This window comes from Bicyclus anynana, chromosome 4, assembly GCF_947172395.1.
Source record: "Bicyclus anynana chromosome 4, ilBicAnyn1.1, whole genome shotgun sequence".
Classification (NCBI taxonomy): Eukaryota; Metazoa; Arthropoda; class Insecta; order Lepidoptera; family Nymphalidae; genus Bicyclus; species Bicyclus anynana.
Genome location: NC_069086.1, coordinates 11,377,763 through 11,403,002, shown reverse-complemented (window position 1 = coordinate 11,403,002; position 25,240 = coordinate 11,377,763). Strand labels below are relative to the sequence as shown.

Genomic DNA, 25,240 nt, shown 5'->3' with positions numbered 1-25,240 from the left:
TATCAGCGAGTACACCCATACTAATATTATTAGATTTGAATGCGTGAAAATCGGTGTGTCACCTTTTTACAGCTAAACAGCTAATCTGATTTAGATGAATTTGGTACAGTGATAAATGAAATGGCACCTTGGAGCTGATTATAGGCTACTTTTTATCCTTTCCATCTTTTTAAGGGTTCCGAACGTACGTAGTACAAAAACGGTACCCTTCATTATTATTCATATTTTATTATTTTTCCCGCGTTAAAATCCAATTTCATGATTTTGTATGTCTATGCTAATATTGTAAAGCTGAAAAGTTTGTTTAGTTGAACGCGCCAATCTCAGGAACTAGTGGTCCAAGTTGGAAAATTCTTTAAATTTTAGTTACTTAGTTCGAGTAGGTAAGAGGTATAAAGTTTAAGTTTTGTATCCGTAGCTGCCTACGTCACGCGAGCTGAAATTACTCGTATTATCGATTGGTCAAAGCGATTGACCTTCACATTGAACTTTACGTGAGTCGAGAATCGAGATGTACGCTCAGATATGAGTTTTCTTGCTCTCCATAAACTTTGAACATATTACCAAAAGTAACAACAAACATTTAGAAAACACACTGTAGAAGAAGTACCTACGAACAACACACCACCTCCCATGGCCCTTTCAACCTCTCGGTAATTTGGGCCGAATCGAGGGAGGGCGAACCCGATACTTGCTCTTTGCGTGTTCTCGGGACTCCTATTGACTCCCTATAAGTTATTTTCTCTTTTCGCTCCTTGTCCCTTGATACTCACTCTCCCCCTTCTGGGGACCTACGAATAGTACTTACGAACAGTTTGATCGTCGTTTGCTAATTAGTTATTTATACAGTACTAGCGGACCCGTCAAGCTTCGCTTTGACTTATGTGCACTTCTTCCCTATCCCTACACTACATTACTCAACCCCTACCCTTCCACTACCCTATCCCTACCTTACCCCTACACTTCCCCTACCCTACCCCTACTCTACCCCTACCCTACTCCTACCCCTACTTAAAACTCAAACGTTTATATGGGAAATAGAAAAGGGTTGATTTTATGGTTTTCCCAGCAATTATTCTAATTTTTCTCACCTTTTAAACTTTACCTCCACGAACATTTCAAGACCAAGATAAGATAAATCCGTTCAGCCGTTCTCGAGTTTTAGCGAGACTAACGAACAGCAATTCATTTTTATATATATAGATAGATAGATTAAAATACAAACCAACGGGGAATGGCCACCGGTTCATATAACGCTGGCACAGGGAACCCAGATACACCCCCGTATAAAATACATGGAGATGATAATACTATCATCTCTGATCTGGTTAAATAATTGGTAATAAAAGTATGTTCCTTGATGAAAAATACAATTTTTATATCACTCTTCTAGGGCAAATTGTTCGGCGGTGTACCAAAGTGATAACTAACTTTCAATGATATATTAATTTAATTGATACACGACTAAAACTCACGTGATATAAGTTTCGAACCCATACGGGGCCCGAAGTCATGACTAACTATGATGAATAACACTCACGATAGTTTAAATTCTGAAATTTCAATGATATTTTAACTTTTCTTGGGAATTCTTCTTTCTATTTTGTCAGGGTATTATGTGAGGTGTAGACGCTCATCAAGTGTAAGCTTATGCACAGGAAGTCGGGTAGCGTTTTTCCAAGAGACGTCCTTTGCAACTCTGTTACGTAGTAGAAATAAATTCCGGTATTGTTATGACATACATGTCTTTACTAAATACGTCTTTATCCTCATAATAAGAACAAATATTTATGCGAATTTTACGAAGAATTTTTTTTTCCTTAAAACTTTTCGCCTTAAATTTCTAATATGTAAAACTGTCCGCTCGGCGTATTCATAATTAGCAAGCAAAAGTCGTTTTTGCTGCCTAGGCTGGAGATTTCCATTTTGCACTACTGAGTTACTACGGTCGGTAAATACCGAAGTGAGATTTGTTGTTTCATAAAATTACTTAGCTATGTATGCTTAGTAAACCATAACATGCTCGTAGAACTTAGCACACTTAGCTTGACAATGATGTTGATGATGTTTGCATATTACTATTAATAGTGTTCAATGATTATTTTATACTATAGATAAGTAACGTGCTTACAAAATCAACGCAAAAAGTGATCCGAATTTAGCGACTCTACTGCACTGCACTGTGCACACATGCACAATATATTATATTTATCTATATACTTACATCATATATCAATATTATATATATGTATGTATTATGTATAAGTATAGTTTTTACACTTCCTAAACACAACTCGACATTGTAGGCAATATGTATTTAGGTATTATGTATTTAAATAGGTAACTTTCGTTGTTTAATACGCGACTAAATGACATTATGACAATAATTACATTATGGCACATAATATTTTGTCCGCCTTAAGTCAGCCATTGACGGTCAATTATTCTCACGTTTCTGCAGCGCTAACGGCAGCGAAGACGTTTCATAAGTCGAATTGTCATGCACGCAGCGACCAATACACGATCGTTATAGTCGTGGGTGCAGCACAAACGTGAGAATAATTGATCGTCAATGGCGTGCATTACTTTTGATGCGCTAGTGCTTGATTTATACTAGTTATCTCTAGTTTATAATATCGTTGGTAGTGTTGCTATTTCACAGTTAGCCGAAATGTAATAAATTATTATCGTGTAAACATTTGTAGGTCGGCCGTGGATTAGACTATTATTCTGGCAATAGCACGTGATGGATATATTGCGTCACTGGGAAAAACTTCCAATAGCATACCCAATGTTTTGTCGGCCGTCACTAGATACAGTTTTACGACAGCTTTGAAGAAAGCAACGTTCTCCGTTAGCAAGGTTAAATTTATCTAAGCGTTCTATTTTATATATCATCACCGTCAACCTATTATTATTTTTACTCTATACAAGTTAGCCCTTGACTACAATCTTACCTGATAGTAATTGATAATTCAATCTAAAAAAATTTAATAAAAAAAATTCAACCGACTTCCAACTCAAAAAATAACTTTAACTAAAAAGCAAAAAATAACATCCTACCTATGTGCTACCTTCTGATCAGTTTGAAGGCGGTGCCAAGCCAGTGTCGTGTTTTAATTAAAGCTGTTTCTGGAATAACCACAGAAATTTTATAGTTTAAACGTATTTAATTAAAACAGGCTTGGCACCGCCTTCAAACTGATCAGAAGGTAGCACATAGGTAGGATGTTATTTTTTGCTTTTTAGTTAAAGTTATTTTTTGAGTTGGAAGTCGGTTGAATTTTTTTTATTAAAATTTTTTTCATATCCCTAAATGTTAACGGTGACCCACTCCAAAATTTATAAGGCAAAACAACGTTACTCGGGTCTGCTAATTTCATATAGTTTTTAACTTTTCCCTATAACAATTAAATATTTAAATTAATTAAATGAGAAAAATAGGTATCACATTACTTTTAATAATTGTAATTGGAATAATTAAAATGCCGTTAAGTGTCAGAAATTAGGTTTACGTGGCAATTTGCATTTATTGATTAGAAAGAAATATGAGTCGATTGTTTCTACCAAGGCGATAATAATAATCAGCCTGCCAATAAATTATTTGAATTGAAATACCATTAATTATATCTGGAAACAATTGCTGTTGTCCATTAAGAAATTCTATTATTAATGTCTCTGAGGAAACAAATCAGAAATCCATAAAATATGAGCGAAAATGAAAACACATACCTACAACATAAAAATACCTTAATCCCTGATGGAGATATGAATGGACCGTCAAAAAAATTATCTCCCTTTTTTTACATATTACTTAGTCAAACCTTTACTTAGGTATAGTACAGCATCATCTAACAGCGCACATCTTATAAATATAGTTCGAGATCCGACGTAAGAAATATCATCTTTTATTAAATTGGGATAAGAAATAATTGATAGAAAACACAAGGTAGCTACTGTGAACCGTCGAAGAGTTCCCTTAACTATCCTTCGTCTTCATCACCAGACCCCTAATACAGTCACAACCCATCTAGGTGGAAAGTTCTCATCAATACAAATTTATCAAGTCCAAACACAAGGTAGCTACTGTGAACCGTCGAGGAGTTCTCTTCACTGTCCTTCGTCTTCATCATCAGACCCTCAATACAGTCACAACCATCTAGGTGGAAAGTTCTCATCAATACAAATAAATCAAGCCCAAACAAAAGGTACCTGCTGTAAATCGTGGACGAGTTCCATCGTCTGTGTATCGGCTCCATCATCAGACCAACTCCAGACCTTCATAAAATTGTAGTGGTTTAAAATACCTTATGGAAACACTAACAAACGCACTAGCCGTCTCTACGATTTTCGAAAGTTCCTCTCGATTTCTCCAGGATGCCATCATCAGATCCTGACATGAAAAAAATGGGACCACCCTGGAATCAAACCCTTCAAAACAAAAAAAGAATTTTCAAAATCGGTCGACAAATGACGGAATTATCGCTGGACATACATAAAAAAAAAAAAAAAAAAAAACAAAAAAACATACATACAGCCGAACGTAGAACCTCCTCCTTTTTGGAAGTCGGTTAAAGATGGAAGCTGGTTAACTTGTTTAGAGGAGGATTAAAATCCACACCCCTTTCGGTTTCTACACGACATCGTATCGGAACGCTAAATCGCTTGGCGCTACGCCTTTGTCGGTAGGGTGGTAACTAGCCACGGCTAAAACTTCCCACCAGCCAGAAATTTTCAATCGGCCCAGCCGGTGATCGAACCCAGGACCTCCGTGTTGTTAGTCCACAACGCATACCACTGCGCCACAAAGGCCGATATAACCTATTATTAATGGCATACCACAGGGTACTGATAAGCCATCTGCTTTAATAGACATGGATTTGGTGCTTGGGAATAAGGATGGGATATGTTCCCAATTCTTTTTTAATTTTTGCAATTTCTTGGAATTTACTGATATTACAACGCCCAAACCAGGATACGAGCACAGGTTCACAATAAAGTTATTTGTGGCCGCAAAAAGCATATCACAGAACTTGATATTTTAGCGTTTTCCTAACGCATGCAAAATTTTTAGATAAGTGTGGCTTAAAGTTCATTTAAAATATTATCTCTATAGTATGGAGAGTCGCTTACCTATAGTTATATGATTTTAAAGCACACAAAAGCACATCTATAGTCGGAAAATTAATTCCAGTCAGTAAAATGACAAGTGCAGCTGTCACTGAAATGTCATTTTACTACTGAAATGTCACTATTTACTTACGTCACTTATGTCACTTACTATCCACTGAAATGTCTATTTACTAGTAATACGTAAGTTTACTAGTAAAATGACAGTTCAGTGACAGTTGTACTTGTCATTTTACTGACTGGAATGAATCCTCCGACTATACATTGCACAATTATTAAACCTGCTTACGTAGTGTAGGTATTTTACAATATGGCAAGGTAGCTACGTGATGCGGAGCCAGTAGACCATGTTTTGGTTACATCGCGTCCGGTGTCCAATGACATCGCTGTGTCATCTTAATGGTATATTGATCAGTCACCCACTCACCGTTGTAACCAACTAACAATTGTATACCTAAGCTATGTCATCAATTTGTAATGCTGTTTTTCATTTGTATTACCAAATAAAATGTCCAAGATCCGTATTAGAAACGACCTTCACCTATTTGCTGTGGCGTAGCGTGGCTAGTACCAAAATTAGTTGAGGGGCCCAAACAAATTGTCAAAAATTCTCACAAAAGAAAGAAAACCAGTGACTTAGCCTATGCAGGATTTTTCCAACTTTGGGGTGCACGCTTTACTCAGGAAAAAAGAGATTGCTTTTTCTGTTTTTGCTTTCTGAAGTGAAACTCTAGGCTGTTTTTTTCGGAAAGCCCCAGATTCAGTGATATATGTGATTACTAATTTTTCTTTGTCTTTTACACGTAAGAAATGGTGTTTTATATCAAAATTAGAATGAAAAAATATATTCCAAGTAGGTTGTCACAAAACTCCTGGCAAAACTATAATTAATGATAGTTAATAATAGTTTGGCCAGAAAGTTTTTATGCAAACTACTCACAACATAGTTTTTAACGTACTAAGTTTTATATATCCAATAAACATATGGGTGAAGATCGTTTGTAATTGGAATCTTCTATTGAAGTGTTAATCTTTAATTCAATTAAAAATACCTCGTTGGTCCAGTGCCATTAACCATGCGGATTTGTATAATGAGAGTTTGAATCTTGGTGTTAATTTGAATTTTCCTTTCATACAAGATTTTCTTTTTATTCTCACTATTACCCGTGCATCGGAGAAGTTAGGTAGTTGGTCATCCCGGTTATTTTAAATAAAATCTGATAGGGATGGAAAGCCAAACATTATTGAAGAAGCCTGGTGGGCTTGAGCTCCAAATGCCAAATAGGTTGATTATGATGCTACGTTGTTAATCTTGTCTTGATGAAATCTTATTATTCATATCATATCTTACATATTAGGATAATTTCTGTCCTACATATCTTGTTTTTTTAATTCTCTAGTTACAGAAATAGAAAAGCTTAATTAAAAATACTAATAAATCACTGATTAATATAATTGGAGACCTGGCTGGGGAGTTGTGGGTATTTTTTATGCAAAAAATGTCCTGACCTTTAACATGATAATTTAAAGAGTAAATCAATATGCAAGCTCTTCAGCAATATTCTCTACCATATTATGTGGATTTTGTATATCTTTGAGCTATACCTATAATTCGATTAGAGGTGACGATAATTACAAACAAGTAAATATTAAGGTCTTAGGCTTGGCTTAGTGCTAACAAAATTAGCGCTCGTGATCCTGTTACGATTTGCGCATTAAGTTTAGACATAATAATATGCAAACATCTTATTATAAAAATTCATATTTCTGTTTCAAAGATGCAAGCTTTATTTTTTAAACACGCAGGTTATTTTATTACATTCATACCGACTAAAAGGAAAATTAAGTAATTACAATTAAAAAATCAAAATACCCGACTATATATAGTAATGCAAAAGTAACACGGCTAAACCGATTTTAATGATTTTTAATTTAGAGGTAAACGGAACTATACAATTTAAGGGGGTGAAATTTGTCACACACGTTGGACTATTGTCACACTGTCACTAACACTTACTTATTGAAGGGGTATGAGAAGAAAATGGCAAATATACTCAAAATAAACAAGATCTTAATTAAAATATTTAGTCTTCAGGCAGAGACTTTTAGGCAGAGGTCATATTCACTGGGCTATCACGGCACGGTCGACTTCTTGTTATAAAGCAATGTAACTAACATTTATGATTTTTTTCTAAAATAATATAAACTTTTAATATTATCGGCCGACGTTATAATTGAAAAGACCATCCTTGAATTTTTCAAAATCTTTTTTTTGTTTTTCTCGCGTTAGTCGCGAAACATAATTGATTGTAGTTTTAAAATAATCGACTTTGCAACACCTCGTGGTGGTCTCGACAGTTGGCACGAATAATACAATCGTTTCTGCTTTTTGTTCTCTCGAAAACCATTATCGAGCAATTTATACATACACGTGTCGTTTGAAATGGAGACATTACTTAAATAAAGGATATATTTAGGGGGATTTGTTTTTATATTACAGAAATAGCTTGTAATAGAATTGAGAGTAAAATGATTCTACAAAATACTTGGCATAATATACCTATCAAAGCTTAGATTGGGACGGATTATAAATATTTAGTTTAGCTAACATACTCGTATTATTAAATTCGATTTTGATCGTTTGTTTCTATTCTCATTACTTATGAGTAAGTGCCTACTTACATGAGGATGTAAGTACATTACTCAAAATAATATTATGAGGATAATGGTCGAGTCATGAATTTAGTGCATTAAAAGTTGGTCGAATAAATGAGCTCATTCGATTTTGGATGTAGAAGTGATAAATCTACTGAATTTTGAGTTAATGTTTTCTTTTATACCTAATAGCCTTATAAATGAATAACTCATTGACTACAGAGTTGGGAAGTTGGTGATGTTCCACCCCCGTGCTTTGAAGAACACGGCCATAAACAATAAGGTCAGCCACACACGATCAAGTTTACCATCAAATTAGCAGCGCGCTTATAGATGTGGAAAGTGAAAAAAAATTTCGAAACAATAACAATGACAATACTTCGATATTTTGAAACCTACCCTTATCAGCTGGCAGTTTACTTATATCTAAAAAAATCATGATAATTCTACTTTAATAATGAAATCATTATTTTATTAAAAAAAAGTTTGCTTCAACGTCTTACGACACTTTAATTTATCCACAACGGGGACAAGCTAAAATCGTTGACCATACAGCCTGAGTATTACGATATTTTTTGAAGAGTTATAACTGATTTGTTTGTTCGTTTTATTGTTTGTTAAGCTTGTTGGTAATAGAAAATAATGATACAAAAAAAATACAGCTGCTAATGTTACTTCGCCGGTTTGGTACACCGGCGAACAATTTGCCCTAGAAGAGTGACAAAAAGAGCATTTTTCTTTAACTAACATACTTTTACTACACCAATTATTTAACTACATACTTATTTATACATCATATTATCATCTCCATACACTTTTACACGGGGGTATACCTGGTTTTCCTAGGCCGGCGTTGTATGGGCCGGTGGCCTTTCCCCTTTGATCGTGTGTGGCAGTCTGACAGTGATCCATAGTGAGTCAGACATTACCACGTAGCTGCGTGGTAGGCTTAAGTTCTATGTTCCCTCTCCTTGGTCGTGAAGTGGGGCGTTATAATATGCTGATAATGATGATGAACTGACGACATTTGAACAATCATTAACGTATAAGGAACAAACAGCGTTCGCTAGATGCAAGCGGCTCAGGATCATTATGTTTGGAAGTCCTTGTAAAAGGCGATGATGATGCTGATGATGATAATGATGTTAATGATAATATTATATTACACTACATGAGTACAAAGCTTGATGATGATTACAATAGGTATTTGTGTGTCGCAGGGGGCGCACGCGAAGGCGGACTGGTGTGGCGCGGGTGCGCCGCCGACTGCGACGCCGAGGACGGCGCGGCGGGAGCGCTCGCCGACGGCAACGCCAACCCAGGAGACAAGGTACAGCTCGTGACCTCTTTACAACTAGCCTAGCTTTTACTAACTTGCTTCTTCTCCTACTCGTGAAAAAAAGACATTGTCGACCAATAGCGGCGAACCGAAAATATCGTTCTCTTTCGTTTCGCTCTTTCTTTCACACGCAGAGAATTAGGAAAATTTTCTGGTATGCAGGTTTTCTCACGATGTTTTTCCTTTACAGTTTGAGACACGTGACATTTAATTTCTTAAACACAACACAACTGAAAAGTTGGAGGTGTATGCCCCGGATTCCAACCCACACACCCTCCGGAATCGGAGGCATAGGTCATATCCACCGGGCTATCACGGCTCTGTAGATGATCACAAAAACGAAAATACAACGAAAAATGATGAAGTGACTTATTATTTAAAATTCATTTATTCAAGTAGGCTCAGTTTATAGGAACCTTTGATACGTCAGTTGACTATTTGTAAAGATTCTACCGCCGGTTCGGAAGGCAGGTTCTGCTGAGAAGAAACCGGCAAGAAACTCAACAGTTGCTCTTTTAAAAAAAACAGACAATATTATAATTTACAATCGATGACAACATTACAATTTTCTATAGTTGTACTTCCTGTGTGAAGGTGGACGCTGATCCAATGGTCTCCAAGCATATTTATCATTAACTCATCAATGGTGTAGTAACCTCGACTAAGTAAATGTTTTTAACATTGCAAGCTATGCATTGGCAGGTCCATCACGGTCTTGGGGTATTTGAATGCTACACCGAGATACGTAATAGGGGTACTGCGTACGTGATTGGTGTCTTGTCTTGGTGTTTTCGCTTGACGTTACCAACGCAGTTTCATCTCGGTGACTCACGTTATTTTTTCTTCATCTATTTTTGTACCTTTTGTACATAAATTACTTTTATTGATTCAGTAACTTGTGTACTTGTGAAATACTACAATAAACTCGTTATATATAATTGCATATATATTTTTATACATATGATAAAACAAAGTCCTCTGTCTGTCCGAAAAACTCAAAGACTGAACGGATTTTCATGCGTTTCCCACCAGTATAATGTACATATAGAGTGATTAATGAGAAAGCTTTCGGTATATAATATGTCAAGATTTATTGTGAATTAACTGAAATATGACGATTGTTGGTAGTGTCAAAAAACCAAACCGCGTGTGAGCTTTCGAAAATGGAGACCCTTTGGAAATAAAACGCATTCAAGAAAAGATTTTCTGTTTTCTGGTGAAAATTTTCCATTTTTATAGACCTACAAAAAAGTAAAAATATATCTTTTGAAGGTCATTTTATTTAACACTTTATACTAACTATATTTTCTTCCATAAAATGATCTTCTCGCAAACAAAATTGCGGGCTTTTGCTAGTTCCACGTGTGGAACTTCATTACGCTTTTACGAAATCTGAATCTCGTTCATTAAGATTTAACGTTTCCAATATTATTATTTCGCTAATGCTTCATAATTAGGTCATGAAAGATTTACTGAAAGAGTTGGATGGAAGCTTTTAGCTTTCTATTTCATATTTGTTGTGATAATAAAGTTCATCGACCTTTTACAAATAATAATATCAGATGGTAATGGACACGGTATATTAACCTTGTTTTTATTGATTTGTCAGCATTGCAACATCGCCAAGAAATTAAAATAAATAACTGACTACCAAATGATTTAATTGCTTTTATAAATGACAATTTAAGCACAACATTGCACACATTCCATTTTATTAATGTAAACAAGCAGACGCCCGTAACTTTGCTTTCGTTATGCGATCCATTGTATAAAAACTGAATATCCCATTATTGTTGTATTGTTATATTTTAAAGGGTTTAGACAGCGTTTCTGATGAAACTCCCTTGAAAGGTGGCTTTTTTTCGGCACTTATAAAGAATATCGTGATATTTAATCGAATTAAAATCTTGACAAATTATAAACGTACATAAATTTTCTTCATAAATCTCTCCATCTATAAAATTGCATGAAAAACCGTTCAGTAGTCTTCGAATTAATAGCGAATAAACAGACATAGGTACCAGTGGCGAAGGATGGAATTTAGATGAAGCCGTTCCAAAGAGAAGGAAATTCATACAGCGTGATACAAACTCCGGTTCATCATATATCTAGATACAGTACAACAATGAATATGCATGGATTTTTAAAGGTAACCCGGCGGGAAGCGGCTTGCATGAACTCTTCGCCGCTGATAGAAACCTACGTGGCGGAGGACTTTGTTTTTTTACACAGTAAAATTTATAATGTCAGACTTTAACGGTTTACAGAGCAGTCTGCCCCTGCATTCTGTACACTTACAGCGATGTGACATCGCTCATTTCCATGGCAACTTCGTTGTTAGTGACATATTATACTAGAATACTAGACATCCCATAGAAATAAGGTTCAAATTCTAATATAACTTGTTATAGGCGAATATTAGGTACATCGATAAGTATAGGTAAAATAGCAGAATCCCATCCCTGAAACATTACTTGCCTTCTTTACATCTAACGCATGAGCAATAAAATAAACTGTATTAGTATTTCAACAACGACATACGTAAAAATACTTATAATTATTTTTGTACATTTGGGCCAAGGAAATTTTCATTTTTAAAGTGAAATATTTATGATTCGTTTCGTAATACGTGTACGTATAATGTTTACAAATTATGTACGTGTAGGTGTTACAACTTTCCCAAAACATTAGATAAGAAACAGATTTGTTTATTTGAGGAGTATGAAAAAGTTTCAAGATATTTAAAGTGTCTCATAATGATGTCTCCGTGCGTAGGAAGTTTCCTACGTAATTCATATAATATTACGTAGGTTTTACATATTATTTTTGGTAACACACCGATAGTAAGATGTAGGTGATTTTTTTTCTAACATACTTGTACAATGCATTTAACATTAGGTAGGTATATTGACGATCTCTATAGCTTTGGAACAATGGAATATAATTATTATGCGTTGATTTTATAACGGACCTATCCGTCATGCATAAGTTTGATACCATAGATTTACGAGTCGGTACAAGTACCTAACCTAAATTTAACCTAACCTAACCTAAAACTAAGCTAAGCCTAAGCCTTACCTAACCTAAACCTAACCTAAATTTAAACCTAACTTTATTTAATAAATTGATCTATACTAAAACAAAATTTTGTGTCTTACAAAATAATTGGAATGATAAAAGAAGTACATATAGGTATATAGTTATATAAAACTCATTTTTTTTAATCATGTCAATCTGTATTTTTAGTCGGACTAAGAGAAACTGAATTTTTCTTACTTCTAAGATTTTTTTTTAAATTCTCATCCTGAAGGTGGTAGTGGTACCTTGTACCTCGGAGAGCACGTTAAACCATTGGTCCCGGCCATTCCTATTAACATCTGATAGTGGTCTAACATTATCACTATAAGCCCGCCAACTCTCATTGGAACAGGTCTGGAGTAGGTCGCTAAAATAATAATGAAGAAACACTACAGCTCGTGCGTTGTAGCAGAGTGCGGGTGACAGTTCATTTTACTCTAGAAAGTTTTCTGTGATACACGATATTAGTACCTGTGTATTATGAATGTTATACGGCAACTGTTGCCCACACCAAGCTACTTCGCACGAACCATAGTGAACGCTAGTGTTTCATCATCATCAGCTAGTGAGAAAATTAGACGTGTGGGTCTAAGTTGTGCTTGTTTTACAGCTGGAGGGGTCGGACGCAGCTGCGGACGACCCTGTTCACCTCAAGAGACGGGTGGGACTCTTCAGTGGGGTGGCTCTAATCGTCGGCACTATGATTGGTAAGCTTAACCTAATAGCAGACGCACGCGATATCGTCCGCGAAAAGAGATTGCACTATTAATACCACTATGAGAGACGAATATCTTAGCATTCCATGGATTCACCGAGCAGGTGCCGGGTCCATCGCGTGGTAGAGAGAAAAACACCAAGCAAAGTCCAGGACTTGTGACTACTGGATGTAGGGTTAAGGAATTCCTTGACGATCGATCAACACTCCCCTTCTCTGCTCGTGTTGTTCTCCCTACCTATCCAAATTTGGTAAGATCCTATTAGAGCAGCTTTGGATACTCGTTCTAATATAGAACTAGCTGCACTTCTAGAGAGGCCAAGGTCTTTAAGCAAGTTATCTCTCTATGACTAGAGTAGAGTATCAAAAGCTGCTCTAATAGGATCTTACCAAATTCTTACATTTTAAAAATCAATGTACCAATTACCGCAATATGTACTACAATCATATAATGGTTCAAGAATTTTGATAATTCTATCCTGGGGAAAGATGTTGGATATATGAAAATACTAGCAACCGCTAGTATCATGCTTTCACCCGCGTAGTAACCGTTCCTGTAGGAATACGGGGATAAATACCTAATAGCCTACAGGTATATAGCACCAGGAAAGCTCTTACAGCTTCTGTTTTACCCACCACCTACAATATGGGTATCAAGTCAAAAGAATAGGCATCTTCTAGGCAAGCGCGTTCCACCGTAAGCTGCATCATCGCTTACCATCAGGCGTGATTGCAGCTAAGCGCTTGTTTATACTGGGTATAATGTAGCTCCCCAATAGTAAAAGATTTTTTTAAATCGATTCAGTAGTTTGGGAACCTATTCAATAAACAAACAAACAAACACAAATAAATCGTTCCTCTACATAATGCTAGTATAGATAAGCCATTTTCCAAGGATTTGTTTTTAATGGTAGGTTGTAGGATGATGATGATGATAGACGATCCATTATAGGTAAAAAAAAAAAAATATATTTAAATAAAATTAAAATTTCACACTTATGGGTTAACTCCTTAAAGAGATAAAGCTATACCTATTTTTGCGAGCGTCCTAGTGTTTCATAACCTCGTACGAGTTTACCATTGTCTCGTCTTTAACACAATGAGCTAAATACATGCCCCACTGTTTTAATATCTCACAACGTAACCCATTTATAAATGGTGTGTAAACATTGCAATGTCGTATTGAGGCAAATTAATTAAAGAAAATAAATACCTCCCGCATACTATACTACACAGCACTTAATTGGCGTGAATGTATTGCGTTCAATTGGCACAGGACGAAGCCATAAAAACGAGATTGCCATTGAATCTTGTGCTTTTCATCTTTTGATCATTGCTATGAAAGGAAATTAATAAAAACAGCAGCTTTTAAAAAATATTAAATTATTGATCATTTAGAATATTATCGTGTTATTTTTTTTATTCCCTATCGGTTGCCCGCAACTTTGTTCGCAAGAAAATTGATTCTATAAGACAGGGTTTCTCAAAGTAGGTACCCCTAGGGGATTGCCATTCGACGGCAGGGGGTTCGCAATAAGATTCATGTAATGGTGGCTTGATAACTGATACCGTCAGAATTAAGGTTAAAATTGTCCAAAATTACTCCTACCATTGAATCCATTTGCGACATGAAACAAGCATCACATTAATATTTCAAAGACATTTCTTTTGGTTGACGTTTGGTGGTTTTCTTGGGGGGAGGGGGGGGGGGGGTCGTCAATTATTTAGTAAGGGGTTCGCTGTCACTTGGAAAGTTTGAGAAACCCTGCTTTAAGGCATATTAATTATTTTCATCTTCAATTGCACGTGTCCATTTTTTAGTCCAAGATAAAATACTTATTTTGCATTATTTTCGACGTATTTTATGAATCTCAAGCGGGTTTATTTTTTATTTTTCAACCGATTTACACAAAACCTTGACAGATTAACTAAACCTTCCTCATATAACTCTATCTTTTGGTGAAAATCGCATGAAAATCTGCTCATAAGGATTATTAGGTTTTCTATTAATATACCTACTCGTACCTACCTAACCTATTGATAGTCCGAGTAGTATGTACAATAATTTCTTTTTTTAAAAATATTTTTCTTAGGGTAAACTAAAACATTTTATGTAGACTATAACATTTCCGAAGTTAAACGGGAATAATGAAGAAAAGTTAATAGAATTATCAAACAGAAAAATAATCTTGTGGTAATTTGTTATTATCTTTAAAGACATTGTAATGTAATGCTATATCCATACAAAGGCTCCACGTTTGTTCTTGGAATAGACACCTCGGATAATTGCAATAGAATATGACACCTTTAATTAAATATTTGCTCGAGCCTTTTGACCAACATGCTAGTAGGTAAATACGTATCTAAGTATTGAGTATCTTCATAACTAACGGTTTTAATAGGGGCACTTTGTCCAGTTGTTGAGTTTCCATTGTGACTCTAGAACAGAAAACCTTTCAGCTTTTTTAATCATCATCATCATCATAGCAGAGACTCTGGTTGACTTTAGTACCATGCTCAATGATTTCAACAGTTTCTCAACTGGTGGGCCTGAAAATTAACATGGCCAAAACGAAAATAATGCGTAATGCTCATGTATCGCTCCACTCACTCATACTCATAGTTGCGAACGTTGTATTCGAAATTGTAGACGAATACATAACTACATGTGGTCCAGTTAGGTAGGTCCAATTTCGAGAAAGAGGTAAAGAACCGTCTAATCTAACTTGTCTGGGCCGCATTGGGGAAATTTTGCGATATCTTTTCGTCCGAAATTCCTCAGTGCCTGAGCCGATGGACGTTGGGGCCCAAGGTGCTGAAATGGCGACCCCGCACTAGAAAGCTCAGTGTTGATCGACCACCGGATGGACTGACTACATCAAGCGACTCGCTGGGATTTGCTAGATGCAGGCGGCTCTCGATCGTGATGTTTGGAAGTCCCTAAAAAAGGTCTATGTAATGCAGTGGACGTCCATCGGCTGATATGATGATGATGATTCTAAAATATAAAAACATTCAGGCAAATAAAAGTTGTGCTTAAATTTTATAGTCTAAAATAATTATCATCATCATCATTATCAACCCATATTCGGCTCACTGCAGAGCTCGAGTCTTCTCTCAGAATGATAGGGGTTAGGCCAATAGTCCACCACGCTGGCCCAATGCGGATTGGCAGACTTAACACACGCAGAGAATTAAGAAAATTCTCTGGTATGCAGATTTCATCACGATGTTTTTTCTTCACCGTTTGAGACACCTGATATTTAATTTCTTAAAATGCAAACAACTGAAAAGTTGACCCGATTCGAACACACACCCTACGAAATCGGAGGCAGGGGTCATATCCACTGGGCTATCAAAGCTCTTAAAATAATTATGCATTTACTCGTACCTAATTATCTAAGTATTGTTTTTATGTTTAGGTTCTGGTATATTCGTGTCGCCCTCTGGGCTTTTGGAGCGCACCGGCTCAGTGGGCATAAGCTTCATCATATGGATGGCGTGCGGTCTGCTCTCGCTGCTAGGTGAGTATTAAGGACATTTGAACCGCGTTTGATTTATCAAATGGTTATATTGCTTGGTATCACGGACCTCTTTATAATAGGAATAAAGAAAGAGAGAAAGAATCAAATCGCCTACATTTATGGTTTGGGCAGACAGTGGACGGGGCAAGACGGCAACGCGACGTCACACTGCGAGCGTGACGTGTATCCCGTTACCGGGATCACGTGTAGGGAGATCTCAAACAAACTACCGTTGCGCTCGCACTTCGCTCACGCCCTGTCCCGTCTGGCTCTTGTTGTATTCCCGTCGGGTGTGTCGGCGACGTGACACGGCTGCTTGCAGCGCATTGTTCGCGACCATGTTGCTTCTTCTCACAGACCCGTATGAGTCTGGGGGTATACACGATCGAGGCTATGCCTCCTGCGTGTGGTGTTCATTCGCACGCCATTAATATGGCGCGGTCATTGGATGTGCCCCCGGGTGGGGGCGTTTATGGTACTCCTTTTCGCATTTTCTTCGTCTTCTTCCTCTCGTGGATTTGGTGAGGTCGCCTGAATGGCAACCTCAGCATGTAGCCTCATTGGGTGACTCTACCTAGAGTATATCCCTGGGGTACGCCTTTCGGTCTGGTGGGCGAGCGTGGTACGGCGCAATGTCCCTTATATGGGGGAGCAGCGACGTATCGGCTTTGGAGAAGGCTCTAAGCGCCAGTTGGTGTATAACTGCGTCTAAGTCCTCGACACGCAGGTCCCTCGAGATGGTGAGGTTCCTGACGTATCGAGGAGCGTTCGCGATTATTCTGAGAGCTATGGTCTGCTTCGCTCTGAGCGTCTTCCGGTTGCTCTCCTTCGCGAGAGCGTACCAGGCGGGCGCGGCGTATGTGAGAATGGGGCGTACATATGTCTTGTACACCCCAATCTTCGTCCGGAGCGGTAAATGCGAGGAGAGCACTGGTCTGAGGTGTCGAGTAGCGATCGCTGCCTTCGCTGCCACGCTTTTAATGTGGGGCTTCATGCTGAGGTTGCGGTCTATAGTAAGGCCGAGGTACTTTACTGTGCTTGACCACTTTATATCTTGTCCATAGAACTTCAATTTAACGTGCCATTTGGTTTCATGGCCCGTGGTTATTGCCTGTGTTTTGGCCACATTCACAGACAGTCTCCATTTCTCGAGCCAATCAGGTAGAGCGTCGAGTGTGCGTTGCAGTTTTTTGACGGCGTGCTCATGATTTAGCGACGTGGTAATGTACGCCGCGTCATCTGCGTACAGCGCTAGTGTTGTGCCTGGTAGGGCTGGGATGTCATCTGTGAATGCGGCGTATAGTACAGGAGACAGACAGCTGCCTTGTGGGACTCCGGCTGTTATTTCATACTCTTCAGAGAGCTCTCCATCTGTTTTGACTCTGAATTTCCTGTTTGTGAGGAAGGATTTCAGTATTCTCATTATTTTCTTCGGAATGTTGGCCTTCACTAGTTTGTAGAGCAGGCCCTCGTGCCATACGCGGTCGAAGGCCTTTTCCATATCTAGGAAGGCCGCTATAGCAGTCTCCTTTTTATTCACTGCGGTGGCGAAGAGGTGCAGGACTCTTGCGAGCTGTAGAGTAGTGCTATGTTCCGCCCGGAACCCAAACTGTTCCGGTCTAAGCGTAACATAGCGCGACAGCTGCTGCAAGAGTAGCACCTCGAATACCTTGGACGTGGTTGGGAGGAGAGTTATTGGCCTGTAGCTTTCCGGTCTCCTTTGTTCGCGACGGCTCTGTGTGGCGTGTTTTATATCAACTAGTTACAATCCTGCTCACCACACGACAGCGTGAAGCGTCGCGTCGCCGTCCCGCCCCATAAACTGTAAAGCATCAAGGTGCATAATATTATTGTAACAGAGTATAACCACACAAAATCGCTTGAAAATAATCATTTTTGTGTACCAATCTGGACGGTCCCCTCACATAATACAAGTCTTATATGCATCGATAATGGTGCTGGCAAAGCATAAAATGCCTACCTATTTACCAAATTCTAATTGTCAACAGGAGCGCTGGCTTATGCGGAGCTAGGAACGATGAATACATCCTCTGGAGCCGAGTACGCGTACTTTATGGACGCTTTCGGTGGACCTCCTGCATTTTTGTTTTCATGGGTAAGTTCCTAGACAGTGATATTTTCTTTTTTACAAGTATTTAAAAATTTTATTCGTAGTAGGTATGTAAATTACTATTTACTGGGTTAAATTACTTTTCTAACATTTTTATGAAGGTGTAAACATTGAATTAATAATGAAGAATTTTATCTTTGGAGTGTAATCAAAGCTTATAAAACAAACTTCATACATTTTGTTTACTCTAGGTATCGACATTGGTCTTGAAGCCCTCCCAAATGGCCATCATCTGCCTGACCTTCGCCAAGTACGCCGTGGAACCCTTCGTGTCAGAATGCGAGCCACCTGATTCACTTGTCAAACTTGTGGCCGTCATATCTATTGGTATTTCTTTTTATGCATATCATCTTGATATTTTTTTCCATTGGTTCACAAATCTAAATACTGATATATTTGTATAGTCAGTAAACAGCGAACTAAGTACTTTGTACGGTACCTAAATAAGAGATTATATAGTGCACACTTTGCAAAGTATGAAATAATTGTCGAAAAACCTGCCCCTGTAGCCATGCCATGTGGCATGTCGATTTTCTTTCTACGATCTCAAACGCTTCTAAAACTAGAAAAATGTATAGGAATGACAGATCTTGATCACGTGACCTGTCGATGTAAATGTCATATCCATACATTTTTCTAGTTTTCGAAGCGTTTGCGATCGTAGAAAGAGAATCGACGGGCCACTTGGCTACAGGGTCTGAATGGGTTCAATTAGAATTTCAATGAAATGTAACTAAATATGTACTTACCTCCAGATGATATTTATTGTTGGTGATGTGCTGTTGTTACTTTACATTATTTTGTATGTTTTGTTTCATGCACTTAACAGAAGTTTTCTACCAATTCTAGTAATGATACTGGCGGTCAACTGCTACAGTGTGAATCTAGCGACGAATGTCCAAAACATCTTTACTGCGGCTAAATTGGTAGCGATTGCTATAATCGTCTGCGGGGGAGCATACAAATTGATACTAGGTAATACACACGGCAACACAAACACATTCACGATAGGCATTTCATCACACGTTAATGAAGGGTCTGCTACATGATTCCAAATTTCCGAATTCCTTTGCGATGAATCAAACCGTAAAGCAAAGTAATGTTTCTTTGTAAATATAGTGTTGGAAGAGGCGTTAGATTATATGTAAGTGGGTATCAATTCAATAACCGTTATTTTTGAAAAAAGATCACATGAAATTCATATTTTTTTTCATTGTACTTATTAAAGTCTAATAATTAGTGGATTTTCAAGATTTTCTTTATCAGATAAAGATAGAAAAGTAGAGTTACCTGAGTATACAAGATAGTTAAAGATAAAAAAGATTACCAGATACCTGAGTCTTAAATATGTGAATCATCCAGCGCCCCTCTTTCATATAGGTAGATGTGAGTAGATGGAGGTTCCTACGATGGAATAGTTTATTGACCACCGTTCCCAATAACGAGTGAGATAATTTATAGAGGGCTGCTAAGTTTTCAGTTACCTATGTTAGTTCTTAAAACAGTTAAACAACCACGTATTCAAACTGTACACTAAACCGAGTACCTACATCCAATTACACTGTACAATGTAGCAGATCCTTTATACTCTCATCGCTACAAACAAAACCATTCAATGTCGTCATCCAATAACATTTATCCATGGCATAAAATATGTATCATCGATGTTGTTTCAATCATAATGGGTATTTCATACTTGCGAATAGACTGACAGGAGGTTGTGTCCGTATGGTGCAGGTAATACGCGACATTTACAGGAGCCCAACTTCGCCAGTAGCACGGCGACTCTGGGCAACATCGCCGCAGCCTTCTACACCGGCCTCTGGGCCTATGACGGCTGGAATAACCTTAACTATGTTACTGAGGAAATTAAAAACCCATCCAAGTAAGTGACAATCGTTATTTTTATTGTAAGGTTATTTTATTTACCTTAACATTCGTTAATAACAATGACTGTATCTCAAAAACTATAAAAAATGTTTTAAACATTGCGTAGTAATTTTTTTTTTTTTTTTTTGTGAATTTTATATTATATAGGGACATCTTTTATTTTTTGTAATACTTTAGTGTTCGTAAATTTTAAATTTATACATATAATATTAATTTATATGTATAAATTTAAAATTTACGAACACTATTATTAATGATTCGATCAATGTGTACAAGTTCGAAAATCATTAAAGCAATGGCGTGCACTTTGTTGAAGTTCTAAGTAGGTACAACAGACAGTTCTGGTGACACTCTTTTTTTAAAAATCACGAATCTTTTTTGTTTTCAGTTTTAGGTAAAAATTCCTAAAACTGACGACGTTATCTCAAACAAAATTATCGAAATTTCATGTTTGAAATACTTTAGTGGAGTGCTAAAATTAACCCAGTATCAATGCCTTGTGCACGCCACAGCATCAAAGTAGGTAATCCACGAGTGATTTTTCAAGGAACCTTCCAATGAGCATAATAATTGGCATCCCACTGGTGACGCTGTGCTACGCGCTGGTGAACGTGTCGTACCTGGCGGTCATGTCGGTCAGCGAGATGGCAGACAGCGGCGCGGTGGCCGTCACCTTCGGCAACCGCCTGCTCGGCCCCATGGCCTGGCTGATGCCCCTCGCTGTCACTATCTCCACCTTTGGTTCTGCTAATGGAACTTTGTTTGTTGCGGGAAGGTAAGTTTCGACATTCTAATGCTATAATGCAAGCAAATGACCAAGTTATGGTTAGTTATAATCACTAACCACAACATGGTCATATACAACACCGTCCATATACATTTCAACAAAAGAGGCACTGGCGTTATCTGTATATCCGCCCCTTAAGATTACAGAACGGGAATGCGACGCATCGCTGGCGTTACGTAAGCCATTGTATATACAATTAATAGTTAATATAGAACACGTCAAACACAATGTCACGCCGAGCGCGACGGCTCTGTTTAGTAGTACAAAACACAACTCAATAATTCCCGCCAGCGTCGCATCGCCGTCCCGTTCCGTCTCGTCCGTTGTGTAGCATAACCTTGAAACCCCATATTGCAATTTTTAGGATATTTCTTATTGCAAGTTGTTTCTACCATTTGCCACATGCACACATGGACGTAAAGATCTAGTACATCTAATCGTTTTTGAATACAGCTATCTGTTAGAGAAAAAAATTGTACTTAAGGAAGCAGGCGTAACTTTCGTCACAGGAGTCCATTATCCATATCCAACAGAAAACATACCTACCATCTAACCTCCATGTTTCACTAATAAACCGAAGCATTCTCTGGAGATGTTATTGTAGTGTTCTTTGTGACACGAGACGAACTCCTCTGGGAAAATATCGGCATGCTTGTTTCTCTTTAGTTACGGCCTCATTGGTCTGCTATCTGCTAGGTGTTGCTCTATTAAAGATGATAATTTAAATTTTCCCCTAGCATCAGGTGGCCTATTCTTTCGTCAACTATTTGAAAAATAATGTTCAATTAATTCTTTAGGAGCTTACTTTGAAAATACCAACTCCCATGTATTAAATCATATATATGATCACCTACTCGTTGCTATTAATTACATCATCGTCCAATCTGCACTTTTAAGAAAACATGACACTTCTATCCTTAATAGGATTCGGTTTGCGGATAATACGAATAGGTACGAATGGTCCATTTCTCAGAATCATGTACCGTTTAGGTAGTGGTATTTTGCATGGTCATGCTTGGTTAGACAGTTGCATATTAAAATATTATGAACCTACCTATGTGTGTACCTATCTGGTTCGTGGACCGTCAAATATTCGTGAATCAGTTGTGCGGATTATTCGTACAATAAATGATACTATGACGAGAATTAGCTTATTTATAATGGCGCCAAAAGTTATTTTGGAGCTGACAATGATAAATTTTAAACAACTGTTTTAACAGATTTAGATACAAGTAGTGGTCGTGTTGATACGCATAATTTTAAAAGAGAAATTACTGTCATGACTAGTGTTAAAAATGTCATTTGTTACAAGAAGACAAAATGATTAAAATAATTATAATAGAATACCTACCCCTAAACCCTAAGTAGGTAATTGAAATATAATAAAGAAACTATTTAAATGTACCTAATCGTTTTTAGGATGGACAAACAATAAGCTTTTTCGAAAACTCACTCGTTTTTCTTTGTCATGTCTAATGAACATGGCTAATGTATGTTTTCTCGACATCTGTATTTCCTATAAGGTTACATTTAAAAATATAAACATATTTTGCAGGTTATGCTTTGCGGCGTCTCGTGAAGGACATTTACTGGATATCCTGTCGTACGTCCACGTGCGTCGCTTCACACCTGCTCCTGGGCTGATATTCCACGTAAAACATTTATAACCTTATACATAAATAATATTCTAAATCAGCGTTTCGTAAATTGTAGAGATATTGATAATACTTACTCTCTACTCATGGGTCTTTTCATCCTGCAGGATAAAATATAGATCATATTTAAATAGGTACTTTGGGCATGATGTAAATTTTAAAAGAATTACTTGATTTTGGTATATACGTAACGTATTCAACTGTATAAACAATACCTATGTGAAAATCACTTCAGAACCTAGGTTAGACCTTTTTTGATGGCATCATCTGTGTTTGTTGTATTTGTTATCGTTTTAAGACACACAAATTATAAAACTCTAAAGTTATATCTTTCCATTACACCCCTAATAGTTCATTGAAATGTTACAAATTTAAGGACCGAGTATTGCATATTTTAGAGGACGCAATTTTATTTTTGGGACATGTGTGGAAGGTCAATTGAAGCTTAACCTCTAGTTTGTGGGGTCGCCACCCTTGTCCTCCCCGGCCGCCATCTTGAAAAAATAGATGAAAACGCCTTCTTCGCGATATCTCGGAAACTATGCGTCTTACATTGGCGAATTGTTTTGCCTACAAATATGTTTGTATAACTTTTTGCCCTAAATTAAAAATTAAAAAAGTTAAAAACAAAATTAAAATTTCAAAGGACTACAAGATATTTTTAAAATAAAAATCACGAGTTGTTCGGACAGGACACTAATGTTTATTGAAAGTCCGTTAGTTGTTGCACTTTTAAAATTTTAAATACCGAGACATTTTTTTAGCCAAAAATTCTTATTCTTCAGTCCAAAGCTCGAAACCTAATCATTGTTAGTGACTTTATAATCTGTTTATATTTCAGTCGTTGATCGCAGCAGCGATGGTGTTGTACGGGACGATAGACTCTCTGATAGACTTCTTTTCATTCACTGCCTGGATATTCTACGGCGGCGCCATGCTCGCCCTCATTGTTATGAGATACACGAAGCCCCACGCGCCTCGACCGTACAAGGTTAGACTTGGGTCATCCTATTATTTTAATAACATTAAGTAAATGAAATGATATAGTTAAATGATTCAATTGTATTTAATAATTAAACCTCTCTGGCACTGTCGGTTTTAAAAGGATTTTATTTTATTGTATGAATTCTGCGCCATGGTTCAAGACGGTCCTATTATAAATTTAAGACTAAATTACTAAGACGCAATTAATGAATATGTAGGTACTTAATATGCTTACAAATAAGTATTTCTTATCCAAAATTAATTACTGAAAGAAATAGCTGGGTTCATTTCTCTCATTAATTAACTTACTAGCTATTAAAAAACTCATAAATATTAAGATTGGCGTGACCACAGAATAGTTGACTTATGTAGATGCCTAAGTAAACAATTCCAAATATGCTGTGATATGAATATACTGATAAGGAGATCGGACTTCAGACTTGTCATGATACTTTTTTACATAGCTTTTTTTAATTTTTGTCGTAGGTTTAATGCATTAGTTACGTACCTACATTACATTTAAAATTTTCGCGCGAAAACGCTATATGCGATGTCGTTTTGTTTTTTTAAAGGAACAGAAAACAAAAAACACTAATTAAGACAGTTCATTTAATTGGTTTATAAACTTTTTGTATATTATTTGTTTTTTTATTTTTTCTCACATTATAGTAAAAATATAAATACCCTATTGCGCCAGATTTGCTCAAAATGAGTTAGTAGTCAACCAAACAAATAATTGTAGGTGCCAATAATAATCCCGTACGTGGTGCTGATCGTGTCGACGTACCTGGTGGTCGCGCCGATCATCGACAAGCCGCAGTGGGAGTACTTGTACGCGGGCGCCTTCATCCTCGGCGGCCTGCTGGTCTACGTCCCCTTCGTCAAGTGGGGATACTCGCTGCCGTTTATGGGTGAGTCACAAGGTTTCAGCATATGATAGAATAGATAGTCTTTATTCAATAGGTACACGGTTGTATTTTACCTATGCGGTTGACTGGAAATTCAAATCGGTTATCAGCTCGAATATAATACTTAACGTTTCTACCAAGAAAGTTGATTAACTCAAGTATGATAGCGTTTATACTGTCATACGATATATTTGCTCAGGATAAATCCTAACGCTCTTTCCTTTTATTGACAATATAAAAGGAAAGAGCGTTAGGATTTATCCTGATCAAATAGGTATACCGTATGTCAGGTAGGTAGCAATATCGCCACTCTGGACAAAGATAAATTTTGCCATACACCAAAAATACTTTTTTTAGGATTCCGAACGTATAAAACCCATGAAACCCGGAACCCTTGTAAGATCTCTCGAATGTCTATCTGTCACAGTAAACTTTCTCCGAATC

General features: G+C 37.2%; 1 protein-coding gene across 2 annotated transcripts in view; it reads left to right on the top strand.

Annotated features, from left to right (window-relative positions):
* LOC112051779 (b(0,+)-type amino acid transporter 1) overlaps positions 1-25,240 on the top strand; it is a 58,041-nt gene that overhangs the window by 28,186 nt on the left and 4,615 nt on the right. For both annotated transcript variants that reach the window (XM_024090570.2, XM_024090569.2), the window contains exons 2-12: positions 9,006-9,115; positions 12,813-12,909; positions 16,340-16,441; positions 18,451-18,557; positions 18,764-18,899; positions 19,422-19,547; positions 20,310-20,457; positions 21,010-21,237; positions 22,805-22,901; positions 23,746-23,895; positions 24,631-24,799. In XM_024090570.2, coding sequence (XP_023946338.1) covers positions 9,006-9,115; positions 12,813-12,909; positions 16,340-16,441; positions 18,451-18,557; positions 18,764-18,899; positions 19,422-19,547; positions 20,310-20,457; positions 21,010-21,237; positions 22,805-22,901; positions 23,746-23,895; positions 24,631-24,799 — 1,470 coding nt within the window. The remainder of the gene's footprint in view (positions 1-9,005; positions 9,116-12,812; positions 12,910-16,339; positions 16,442-18,450; positions 18,558-18,763; positions 18,900-19,421; positions 19,548-20,309; positions 20,458-21,009; positions 21,238-22,804; positions 22,902-23,745; positions 23,896-24,630; positions 24,800-25,240) is intronic.